Consider the following 13,738-nt stretch of genomic DNA (forward strand, 5'->3'; position numbering starts at 1 on the left):
CTCATGCAGATTTGATTAAGGTAAGAGTTTGCCAAAGTCTGATGATATCTTGAAATTAGATGTGTGCGAACTTAAGTATAAATATATCAAGTGATTTTTTTGCCTTTATTCAAATGATCTTTCCTTAGTAATATACTCAATCTAATATGCACCTAGTATTTCTGCAGGTATGCAGTTAAATTTAAGAGTTGAGTATTAGGTTGTAAAGAGAACACTATAATCATAGATTAAGGCTCCCTTAATCTATGCTATAATTAATAGAATTTGGTGAAACAAGAATGGGCTACAGAGGCTTGACTTATGAAAAAAAATCCTGACAAGACATTTGAATACAGGAAGAAACTTTTGCCATTAAAATGATGGGAACAAACTCAACCTTAGCCAGAACGCCTAATTGAGTATTCGGGTCATGTTTTATCAATGTCAAATTAATAGTCTGGTTACTCACTTATTGTTAGCTTCATTTATTTATTTCAAAGCTTATTAAATGTTTAATTTTAACTTTTCATTCAAGAATATCATACAAAATTTCTGTCATTTTAATGGGGTTTTGATTTCCATGTTAGTTAAAATGTTTGTTTGAAGGCATTCAGTTTCTTACTTTTTAAGTACTTTATTTTTGACTGTTGATTTGTTAAGAGTAGAGTTACATATCAAACCTTTCATGTATGCTCTTCAAAAAGAGCCAGTGCTGGCACAATGGCAGGTTTATTCAAAGCAATTTATTGATATTGTACTTTTAGTGGCTTCAATAGAACACCATCCTATTCTACCGTGTACAGTAAATAACTTTGCTTTCTCAATTATTGAATATTCAATTGTCATATTTTGTTTTCTGAATGATCACTTTCTCTACTGAATGTACAGTATGGGGTCTAATACCCTTGGCCATCTCTGTATGCTTTTGATTTTTTATTCATGTTTTCAACAAATTTGCATTTCACAGTATTCAAAGATATATTTATTTCAAGGTAAAAGAAATCTGTCAAGATCTTGGATCGTTGAAGAATGAATTTAACAGACTTGAGAACTACAAGGTCATTTACATTAGAATAATACATTTGGTTGGGTAAATTGTAAAATTAGGGAAAGAACAAAGATTTCAGTTGCAATATAAAAAAGTTTATTAAACACAAGATATACATAATTTAAGATCACATATAAATGACAACTTATAATACTGTAAACTTACACTGGGTTGATATTCAATGCCTTATAAACTGCGTCCCTTAAAACACCATAGCTAGCTATTATACACGATACTAAAAATACCATTGTTTTCTTCATAAACATTGGTTCTCTTCTGAAGCTATAATTCGTGTTTTCTCTTTTTTTATAATAATACTTGGTTAAGGCTTTCTTCTTTTTATTAGTTTTTTTTATAGCTACCAATTACTATTCTACTACAATCTAAGATATACATTTAATGTACTAGGCAAGTGGTCATCATGTCCATCGGTTGCAGAAGACCACGGATCAACATGTAAACAAACGCTTATCTTTAGGACGTCCCATTCAGGTTAGAAAGCTGCCGTTGGTTTTCATTACTTGCAAGATCATAACAGCGACATTAAATTAGTGTTTTACAATTTATAGAAATGATAGAGGATACAAGGAGTCACTGAAATATTTATTATTGATGGGAAAAAAGGAAAAGTCACTTATCTCTTTTATACACTATGTAAATATACGCTTATCTTTAGGACGTTGCCTTCCAACAAACGTCCCATTCAGGTGTACAGTTGGAAAATTCCTTTTTTGTGAAGAAAATATTGAAAATAAGAAAAGAGTACTACAACAAATGTGGATGAAGAGAAAAACTAGTGAAAATAAGGAACACACAAAACTAAAAGACACAGAGGCGCCGTTGCAAAGGCAAAGCCTCAACCTGAATCTGATCTGATCTGGTGAGAAAGCTGCCTTTGGCCGAGGGTATTCAGTACTTGCAAGATCAAAACAGTGACAATAATTTAGTGTTTTATAATTTATAGAAATAATAGAGGATGCAAGGAGTCACTGAAATATTTGTTATTGACAGGAGTAAGAAAAACGTCACTTTTTTTTTTTTATATAAACGAGTGAAGTTCGGTCGATCCGAGACGAACTGCAACCGACTGCATTATCTTGTGTTTAGGTTGGCTGGTGACAACACTCAAAAAAAGGTGTGAATTTTACTTGTACGTTTGAGGTCTTGCTAATAAAGCTGATAATTTAAGTATAGTATAACATTCACTCAAAATAAAGAAGTACTGCAATGATTAAATATTTGTAAGAAAAAAAAAAGGATTGTTATTTATTTAACCGCATTCATCCTGTGACTATATTAAATTTATGGATAATTTTCATATTGAAGTGATGAAACTAGTTTTGATTTATCATATACGAATTATAAACCAAACCTTTATTTTTCCCACGGCAAAACATGATATCCTGTCCCAAATCTCATCATTAACGAGACCCCAAACGGAGCAGTATAGCGAGATCAAGCCACCATGTAGGCCCTAATATCACAAGTTCAAACCAACATTCGCTTCCATTAACTAATATAAAATATCTAAAATTACTTTCTCTCGCCCATCAACTTTTAAAACCCCCAAATGTGTTTAGATATAAACCGTCTAGCAGCCAATTTTATTTTTTCAATTTTCTTTTTTTAATTTATAAAAAAAGGCATAAGTCACTATTATATTTGTTTCATTCATAGCTATTGGAGATTTGTGGAAACAAGTTATTTCATTCGATTATACATTTGTATCAAAGTTTAGTTATTTAGTTAGTTCACCTTGTTTTAAGGTTCCAATGTAATTGAAAATTACCTTGTCCACTACAGACAAGGTAATACTTGAGGGACTAAACCACTAAATTGATTTAATCATGACTTCATAATATTCTTCCTTGGCAGGTATGAAAATTCATTCATTTTATTATTTTATATATATATATATATATATATATATATATATATATATATATATATATATATACCAATAAATAAAGAAAAAGTTTTCTTTTAAATTCACAAATAAAAATCCATTAAAGATTCCCATAGTATGTTTTCATGCAATATCTCTTGAATTAAGAAAAGGTAAAAGTATTATTAAAAGGGCATAAAGTATTCTAAATTATTGTGAAGATCTAATTTCTTTTAAAGTAATTCAATCGCTTAACTGCCATTAAAAAATTCTAAAATCTCTCTCCCTGAATTGTAGGTGTTACTGATATAATTTAATTGTATTTCATCAACAGGTCAAAATAGTTACTACAATAAAATCATGTTTACTTAACTAAAAAAAACTTGTTAAATTTCTAAAACTTTTGTTGGTAATAAATAACTATGGATATTTTTAAAGATCACAAAAAAATATTCAACATAAAACAGGATTCTAGCATGATTAACACTGTTTAGTTATCTTTGAAAAAAATTAAAACATTCTTCTATTGAATGAACTGCATCTTTCATTGATTAGTGAATCACAAAATCCAAAAATTCTTAAGAGAAAGATCACAAAAAATCCTCATTAACAGAACTAGCCAAAATCCAGTGACTGCCACAGTACTCCAATTTTAGAATTAACCTTGGGATTCTCAAAACTTCATAATGCATTTTAATTGGTTCATTAAGCCCCTCTCAAAATAGACCACACAGTAATAATAATAAAAAAAAAATTACAAATTAAATGCTGAAACACATCTAGTCCAGAGTAAATGTTTGTTTCCACAAAATTCATTAAATCTTAAAAGAAAAAAAAATAGCATACAAGAGCTAACTCAATAGCTAAACCTGTGTTGTCTCTAATGCAAAAAGGATTGGACCCATACACTAAAACTTGAACAAAACATAAATGAACTTTTTCTAAGACAGAACAAAAATCATCACAGGGTTAGTTAGTAAGTCTAGCATCAATCAAAACTAATTTTCATAAATAAAAAAACTTATCCTGATGAAATAAGAGTGTTTGATCACCCTGAAAAACTTGGTTTAGGTGCTAATGTTGCATCAGTTTTCAAAACTCAATTACCAGCTCACTGAGATGCAATGATTGCACTTAAATGTTGGTCATGTTTGTTGATATCTTTTAAGCCTTGGGTAATGAAAATGAGCTTCCAACAGATGTCGCTCTAGTCAAGGGAACAGACTTCCTCATTCCACAATGCTTGGATCAGGACACCCTAGGGGCAAAATAAAACACTATCCGGCAAGTGAGTGAAAGATACAGAATTATCTGTGGCATATACAAATTGGCTGCTAGACTTAACATCTGATACAGATGTTTGATAAATATTCTACATGTACATTGACCTTATGGTCCAATAACTATGATATACAATATAATGTATGGATGCCAACATACTAATAACATGGCATTAACCCCATAAGTTATAATGTGAGATATATTGCAAATCTAATTGGTGTAGGTTCTACTTTGTGCTTTTAAACAATTTACTTCCTTTAATGCCAATTCTTAATATTTTTCCATGTCACTTAATTAGGAAGTTTAAACTGTTCACTAGAACGCTCGTACACTTTATGGTCAACCTTTTCTGCCCATGATGAGCATTCATTATACATTTATTTTGCATATACTGAGGTGCATCAAGACCTTAACCCAGTTCATCAAAATACTTCCCAAGTATACACGGGTATACTGCACATACCCCAACAGGCATTACAGTAAACCATGCCTTCATTAAAACTTATGACTTCAATACTATGTTCACATTCAGGCATTAAGAAATATCTCATCACCCCTAAGGACTATCTTGCATACATATGCAGCATTAAAAGGTTAAACTGAACAATAAAAAATAAAGGAAAATATCCTTACAGGTTATTAAAAATCTTGTAAATTATGGACAGTTATCAGTTTCCTATACATTCAAAGCTTATGGTGGCTAACCCAAATTGGCAAAGTGTAATAACTGGCATTTTCTTAAAGCAAGTTAATTCATTTAACAATATACATATCATTACTAAGCTGAATTAAAAAAAAAGCGAAATTTATTTCTGCGGGCATTTTTCAAATGTGAGAACACCATTCTCCTTGTAACAAATTATCAGTAATTTTACTTTTATATTTTCTATTTGCTGCATGAATTAATTCAAATGCAGTTACATTTCCCATCGTACAGGGCACTTCCATTTTTCTGTTACTTATCTCTCTTTGAAACTATGATGCTCAATTGCTGATTATCCTCGAGGTACAAATCACCACTTTCAGAAAGATTTTAAAACACTGGTTACAAAAACATTGTCATTCCATAATAGAGATCTTAAAAAAAAATTTCTCAACGTTCTTTGAATCTTAAATACCGATTTCTCACTTCATGTCTTTCTCCCTAAAAGTAGAGTTCCAATCATTACAATCTCACACTCTTTAAAGGGTCAACCGATCTTAATATACAGGAACAATCATGAACCCCCCCTCAAAACCATCCATACTTAACATCTGAGAAATAACCTCTTTTGGTATATTCACAAAACTTCCTGAGCACTACCGAACCTAACATAGTAGCAAACATGCATTTCTCCCTATCTTTAAAATACTCAAGACAAGCATCTCATACAGACAGACATCTCACTTGAAACGAACTTCTCTGTAAAAAAAAAAAAAGTATATATTAAATGATATAAACATTGTTTTTATAATATAGTCAATAAACACCACCATCTCGTACAAAGTATATGAAATGACGCTAAAGCTCCAATGCTTGGGCAAATGCGAACAATTGATGAGCGTACCTTTTCACAACACCGCATCCCATGTCACACTTACACACATTTAATGGTAATAAATGTCTTTGGTTCTCACAGGATAATCAATCACCAACAGCCCTTGATGTGTCTACTGTATATATACACTATAATGAATATCTGAATAAAGAAATCGTACACTTTCTGTGCATCCACTTTTAAAATACAATATAATTTACGTCACAGGCTTACATCCTACACCATATTACTAATACCTTAGATATTGCAAAATATATTTCAGGCAATAGCTACTTGTAATCTATTTACAATAAGGAATCGGGAGGGGTGAATACACCTAGGTTATTAACCTAAGTTGGCTACAATGACCAGAGTGTACGCACATGTTCCCATTGGGCATAGGCATAGGGTGACTGATTTGTCTGTTGGATCAGTAACTTGGCATTCTGCTCATACTGGTACTGCTTTTTGTCATCTGTAACCAGCTGAGCATTATGGTCTTCGAATGGCTTTTTCTCCATTTCCTGGACAATAATTTGACCATTCTGAAGATTGGGCAAATCTCGAATAATTTCTTTACCATACTCGACTTCAATCTTCTCACTGTGGACAAACCTGTGGCTATTCAGGTGACTCTCCTGGACAAACTTCTTTCCGCACTGATTGCATTCAAATTTTTTCTCACTATGGACAATTTTGTGACTGCAGAGGTAACTTTCTTGTGAGAACCTTTTACCGCACTGGTCACATTCAAAACGTTTCTCCTCCTTGTGTACAAACTTGTGGCTGATCAAATGGCTTTCATGGGCAAATTTCTTGCCACACTCCTCACACTCTAAGACTTTGTCTTCCTGATGTAAGAAATTCAGCATGTTGGCATGATTTTTTGCTGCAATGCGATTTCCCCACTGCTGGTACTCGATTTTACCTTCCGTGTTGTGAGTGAATCTGTGATTGTTGAGATGCATTTCCTGGATGAAACGCTTTCCACAAGTTTCACATTCGTATTTTTTCTCCTCACTATGAACGAACATATGGGCACCCAGGTGACTTTCCTGGGCAAACTTTTTTCTACATACTTGACATTCATATTTCTTCTGTTCTGTATGGACAAATCTGTGAGCATTTAGATGGCTACTCTGGCCAAACCTCTTCCCACATATGTCGCATTCAAAATTCTTGTCTCCATGGACTTGCATGTGACTGTTGAGGTGACTCTCCATGTTGAAGCGTTTGCCACACAACCCGCAAACAAACTTCTTCTCGTTATGAACAAGCATGTGACTGTTAAGGTGGCACTCCATATTAAACCTCTTGCCACAGACACTGCATTCAAACTTCTTTTCTGTGCTGTGCATAAGCATGTGGCTGTTGAGATGGCTTTCCATATTGAACCTTTTACCACACATCGGGCAGCCAAAGTTCTTCTCTTCACTATGCATAAGCATGTGACTGTTAAGATGACTTTCCATGTGGAATCGCTTCGAACAGAGCCCACACTGGAACTTCTTTTCCCCGTGAACCAACATGTGGCTTTTGAGGTGACTTTCCATGAGGAATCTCTTCCCACATAACATGCATTCGAAAGTCTTTTCATTATGCACCAACATGTGACTGTTTAAATGACTCTCCATGTTGAACCGTTTGTTACATATTTCACATTCAAAGTTCTTCTCTTCACTGTGAACAAGCATGTGACTTGTCAAGTGGATTTCCAAAATAAAGCGCTTTTCGCAAATCTGACAAGCAAACTTTTTGTCTTCGCTATGTACAAGCATGTGGCTGTTGAGGTGATTTTCCATAGCAAATCGCTTTTCACAAACGGTACACTCGAAATTCTTCTCCATACTGTGTACCATAACGTGACTGTTCAGATGACTCAACATGTTGAACTTCTTTCCACAAATCTCGCAGGCAAACGTTTTCTCGTTATGTACAAGCATGTGGCTCACCAGATGGCTTTCCATATTAAACCTTTTGTGACACAGTTCACATTCAAAGGTCTTCTCATTGTGAATGAGCATGTGGCTATTAAGATGGCTTTCCATGATGAATTTTTTGTCGCATATGCTGCATTCAAACTTCTTCTCACTCATGTGAACAACCATGTGGCTATTCAACTGCACCTCCATGTGGAAACGCTTACCGCAAAGCACGCATTCAAATTTCTTTTCATCACTGTGGACAAGCATGTGGCTCTTCAGATGACATTCCATTTGGAATCTCTTACCACAAAGCATGCACTCAAAGTTCCGTTCTTTACTGTGCTTCAACATGTGGCTGTTCAAGTGGCTACGCTGAGTGTATCTTTTACGGCAAATTCCACATTCGAACTTCTTCTCTGTGCAATGTACCAACATATGGCTGTCAAGGTGGTTTTGCATAGCAAAGCGTTTCTCGCACACTTCACACTGAAACTTTTTCTCTGAAATGTGTACGTGCATATGGCTGTTCAGATAGTTTTCCATTGAAAATCGCTTCCCACATACTTCACACTCAAATTTTTTCTCTCTGCTGTGTTCCAGCATGTGGCCATTAAGGTGACTCTCCATGGAGAATCTCTTGTTACATATTTTACACACAAAGTTTTTCTCTCGGTCATGCCAAATCATATGGCTCGTCAGGTGGCTCTTCTGGGCATAGCGTTTGCTACACCGGTTGCACTCGTAAGGTTTGTCTGGGGCCACTGGAGTCGTTTGTACTTGCTGATTCTGCTGCTGCGTTTGTACGGCAGCCTGTACCGTGTTGGTAGCTGTGTTAGTATGCATAGTTTGCACGGGCGCTTGGATGGCATTCTGAAGTGTCGTCTGAATGGCATTTTGCACGGCATTAGGAGTTGGAATCTGCAAGGGTATTTGCTCCTTGGGTGCAGGGTTGGGATGTTCCTGTATCTGGAAGCTTATGAAAGAGCCTGGATGGGCCTGTCCAACCTGTTGGTGATCGATCAATCCCATCTGATTGATCCTGTGGAATTTCCCAGGATAAGGAATGTGTAGACGCTCCATGCTGAGCAATATAAGGCTAGATCACAAATATTTGCATCAATGAGTACTGGCAACTATTATCCTCCAACTTAGCAAACTGGCGTTCGATGTACGAAATAAGAATTGTTTCTCCTAGACCATCTGCCTTCCTTGCATCTGGAGAAGAAAGAAATACAGCAGGTTAGAATGAGGTGCTCAAAAATATCAGCTCATGCATGGAAGAATTTTCATTAAAAGAAATTCAATTGCATTTACATGAATGCTTCAAATATTATGCATAGCTCATACAGCATGATACAGTAATTAAAAGATCAAAATATACATTTTATGAAAACACTAAAGTGACATATGACTAAGAAAATATTTAAACTTTTTATTAATCAAAACTATATTGTTAAAAAAATTATTAAATTATACAAAAGAAACAGCTTGTGTTAAATAATAATTTATTTCAATGTCAAAACCATAATTCTGTGCCAAGAAGTGGCAGCTTTCTATGTAAGGGAAGCAGTATTATTTATTAATAATGCAACTTAGTTTATTTCATGTTAAATGCATCCTCAGAATATTATGCCTCTATAAAAAAGCTTAAAGATCATAAGCAGTGATTAAATTATTTTAGAATTCCCATATTTTTTCCTGAAACCATCGAAAGGTTCCCTTTTTTGATGCAGTAAATGTTACAAATGTCAAAGAATACATCTTTCCTGTTAATTTTTTGTTTACAAAAAAGTAAGTTTTAAGTTTCAAAGGTTACGTAAGTATCTCTGGAACTTGTGTACTAATTTAATACCTTCATTGTAAGGGTCATGAGGTATGACTAATCCAATGCCATTTAAGTGACCTCGATTATTTCCTAGTTTTTTTATTGCATCATTGGAAGATGGGACTCGCAAAATTTTCTAAATTCTATTCTCGCCCAAATTAGAGGACTAACAACCAAATCCTAGAGGAGATATCAGAATTTTCTTCTCTTCAAGCTATTCTTATCAGAGAAGTGAAGGGACTCAGTACTGTACATTCAAATCTTCAGTCCATGCTGTCCCAAAGACATTCGTAAAATATTCTATATTTTGTTCATTACTTCTCATGTGTAATTTATTTATTTTTTTCCTTTCCTGACTGAGCTATTTTCCCTGTTGGAGCCCCTGGCCTTGTAGCATCCTGCTTTTCTTACTAGGGTTGTAGCCTAGCTAATAATAATAATAATAGTAATGAAGCTCTGGTATAGCTTCCAGTGTTTTCTACTATCCATTCTATTCCCAGCAGAAGACCGGATTAATACAGAATGTCCAAATTTTATATGTCTTCTCCTGTACTCAAGTCGAATTTGAGTATAATCTAGTAAGCCCATTCATTCTAAAATTTGAAGACTAGTCTATAAGTACAGGAATGTATTAGTTACTGCTTAGTATTTGGTTTATAATTGTCCAAGAAATAGGTCTAAAGAAAATGCTCAAGTATTTCTTTGTAATCATTACATCTTTGTTAAGGGTTGCTGTGGCCTGATTGGCAACGTCTCTGCCTGGTGTTTACCAGAAAGGGGTTCGAGTACCGCTCAGACTCGTTAGTGCCATTAGTGTCTGCAACCTTTCCATCCTTGTGAGCTAAGGTTGGGGGGTTTGAAGTAGCCTACAGATCTATCTGCTGAGTCATCAGCAACCATTGCCTGGCCCTCCCTGGTCTTAGCTTGGGCACTGATCATATAATATATGGTCAGTCAGTCTCAAGGTCAATGTCCTGATTGCTAGGGCAATGTTACTGTCCCTTGCCTCTCAGCCATTCATGAGCGACATTTAAACCTTTAGAGGTCCTGGAATGGAAATAAGGAAATAGATTTGGGCAATCTCTAATTATGATTTTATATTCAGCATAATTTAGGACTGAAAACTAATTAATTTTGACATTAAAGAGGATATTAGGGAGAACACTATAACTGTCCTTTCTTCTCGGGAAAAATAGTAATGACATTCTTATAAGATTTTTGGTATTTCCGTACTCTTTCCAAGTTACCTAGATACTGTGAGACCAAGTGGTTTTAAAAGCCTCATACTTCTCCCTGGAATTTCACCCTTGACTTTCAAAGCTAGAATCGAATTTATAGCTTTGAAAACATGTATTTAAATCTTGCGTCATTCAGCAAAGATTTATGTTACGAGTTGGATAAATTACTTTAAAAATAATTTCTCTTTATTTATTATAATTTTGTATTATTACATAAATATCATGCAACCTCGAGTTTAGGTTACCAAGTCTTATGGGCAAAATTGCTTGGTGGAGAGAGAGAGAGAGAGAGAGAGAGAGAGAGAGAGAGAGAGAGAGAGAGAGAGAGAGAGAGAGAGAGTCGAACCAGTAATGGGTACAAACGAATCATAATAATTTAAATCAGTTCTCCACCTTGGTTTCCATGATAGCTAATTCCCCATTTTTTTCCTTGACTGTCAAATGATATTAAAGTGCCAAACTTAATTTCATTTAAAATTCCAATCAACACTTAATTAGCAATTACGCGAAATGTTTTTTTTTTTTAATAAATAGGGTAATTTTTATATCAATGTGTATTTTTCTGATATACTTCAAAGTGCTGAACACATCTTTGAGAGTTTCTTGAAATTGGCGGGAAGAAGTAGACTAGGTGAATCCCTCGTCGGCCTATTTTGATTAAGCTTAAGGGCGGGGGGAAGACTGTCATTGGTGAGGTTTATTCCATTGCCATTTATTTTGGTTTAAATATAAATAAACCCTGTTATAATAAAAAGTAATTATAATATTTCCATCTTTACAGGTCACGATGTTTCTTAGCCGAGACACAGGAGTAGGTCTAGGCTTACTGTTGCGAAGGTTAGTGGAATATTTACCTTAAGGATATATTTCTAAACAAATGTAATTATGAAGTTTATTTAGAATAAGAGTTTTGCTTCCAAAGTTGCAATAATATTTTCTGAATTGTGGCGTCATGTCAGTTATATTCATTATATACATGACTTTAGATATTAATCGGTACTACTCTAGTGTGATTCCTACCACCAGGATTCTACTCTAGTGTGATTCTTACCCTATTTTTTCGGGTGAGGGGATTCCTACCAAAGGAGGGTAGATAAAACATACTTCTTGACACTATTTTCATCTATTCTATTCTATAAAACATGCTGAAAAATCAAATAAAACGTACTCTAGGTTAGGTTAGGTAAAATGGTCGTTACTCTTGTAATCTTGTAATAACACCTTGGAAGGGGAATATTACATTATTTGGTTGTTTGTTTGGTAATAATCACCCTTTAGTAGATTTGAATCCCCATATTGAGGTAGGAACAGAAAATGAGGGTAGGAATCACCCTATAGCAGCACCTTTTAATCCCCTACCAATTTGACATTTAGCTTAGTCTTAGCGGCAAGTTATTTTTTTTTTTTTTTAATTTATTTTTTACAGCTTTTAATTTTCCTTTTTTATATTTTGAGCATTAAATATGTTTATAATGATTACACATGCGACCAATTCCCCACCGAAGTATGTTCTAGCCTGTTCTACCCTCGATAGGGAATGGGGGGGGGGGGAGGATGTCACCTGTGGTATTGGGGTGTTGAGTAGATTTCCACGGGGGAGGGGGGGGGGGTTAGCAAGCATTCTACCTAACGACCACCCACATATTCATTCAGGATACAAAGGAAATCCCCCCCCCCTGCGATAATATAACGTTTCAGTGACCTTTCGGTGGCAGCAAAATACTCCCCATTTTCCTAAAAAACAAAAAGTTCGATATTGGGGGGGGGGGGGGCTATTAATTACAAAAGAGGGAGAAGAGATGGATGGTATGAAAACGTGTTCAGCCAGATTTCGTAGGACGAAAATTGAACTGGTAACAAAATGATTTCCTTTGCTGATTATTTCTATTAGCTAAGCTACAACCCTAGTTGGAAAAGCAGGATGCTATAACCCTAAGAGCTGCAACATAGAAAAATAGCCCAGTAAGTTGAGAGAATAAACATGAGAAGTAATGAATAATTAATATAAAATATTTCTAGATCAGTAACAACGTTAACAACGTTAAAATGCGTCTGCCATGTATAAACTATGAAGAGAGACTGGTGGTTATAAATAAACTTTATCCACTTTCAGGCCTCATTGTCACACGTTGCCGATAGCCACTACAATATTAAAGTCAGTTACAAGATTAATAGTCTAAATGCTATGATTTTTTTTTTTGTACAAGAAAGAAAAGAATCACGTTGGCTATGTCTGAGTTAACTCTTTACGCAGGCTTACTTGTATAGTATGCTTATTTAGTTATATTCCATTCATTATATTTCCCATCTTTTATTGGTATTCAATCATATGTGATATAGGGACAGTTAGATGGCTCAGAAAGATAGTGTTTGTTAAAACCGGGTCTACTATATGTCCCGGAGGCCAGTGACCTACTACTCTTATCTACTTCATCTTGTGACTTTCCCTCTGGAAGCCTTCGGAGGAAACCACCCGAGTTATAATATTTAACATTCACATTGCCGCTCTATACCTTTGTGCTGAAATTATACATAACTATTTGAACCGCCTTTTCTATGAGCTTAACCGTTAAACTTACAGCTGTCTGTCTCTGAGATAATTTTTTTTTTATTTATTTTTTTTTTTTTTTGCTACGAAGCACAAGTTAAATAGCAATCATTCAGGACATTATAGATACAGGGGTCTTTCACGAAATGGGTATATCAGGTTCAGTAAGTGTGAATTATTGTTTATGAATAGATTATAATAAGCAACTCGATCTTTCTGATAACAGTTGCTATACTCTTGAAGCAAAGGCTTTCTTTGTTGCTAGAGCAATATTTTGAAATGGCGTTTTTTCCTTGAAGACTGCGAAGTGATGTTCGATGAAATTGCTTACTTAGTTTATTAGGAAGTATCGACTAGTCACTACAATTATTTTTTAGTGAGGCAGATTTGCACAGACTGGCAGCAGTGCCCTTAAAAAAAAAAAAAAAAAGTAGTTTGACGTTTTGCAATCACAATCCAAATACAATTGGCCGATATTACCATAACAAGAAA

General features: G+C 34.7%; 1 protein-coding gene across 1 annotated transcript in view; it reads right to left on the reverse strand.

Moving 5' to 3' along the window:
* Positions 1-1,976: 1,976 nt before the first annotated feature.
* LOC137659005 (zinc finger protein 208-like) overlaps positions 1,977-13,738 on the reverse strand; it is a 38,954-nt gene continuing 27,192 nt past the window's right edge. Inside the window, exon 3 of the mRNA XM_068394107.1 lies at positions 1,977-8,731. Within this exon, the coding sequence (XP_068250208.1) occupies positions 6,070-8,731 (2,662 nt within the window). The 3' untranslated portion in view covers positions 1,977-6,069. The remainder of the gene's footprint in view (positions 8,732-13,738) is intronic.

Source organism: Palaemon carinicauda, chromosome 19, assembly GCF_036898095.1.
Source record: "Palaemon carinicauda isolate YSFRI2023 chromosome 19, ASM3689809v2, whole genome shotgun sequence".
NCBI classification, from domain to species: domain Eukaryota; kingdom Metazoa; phylum Arthropoda; class Malacostraca; order Decapoda; family Palaemonidae; genus Palaemon; species Palaemon carinicauda.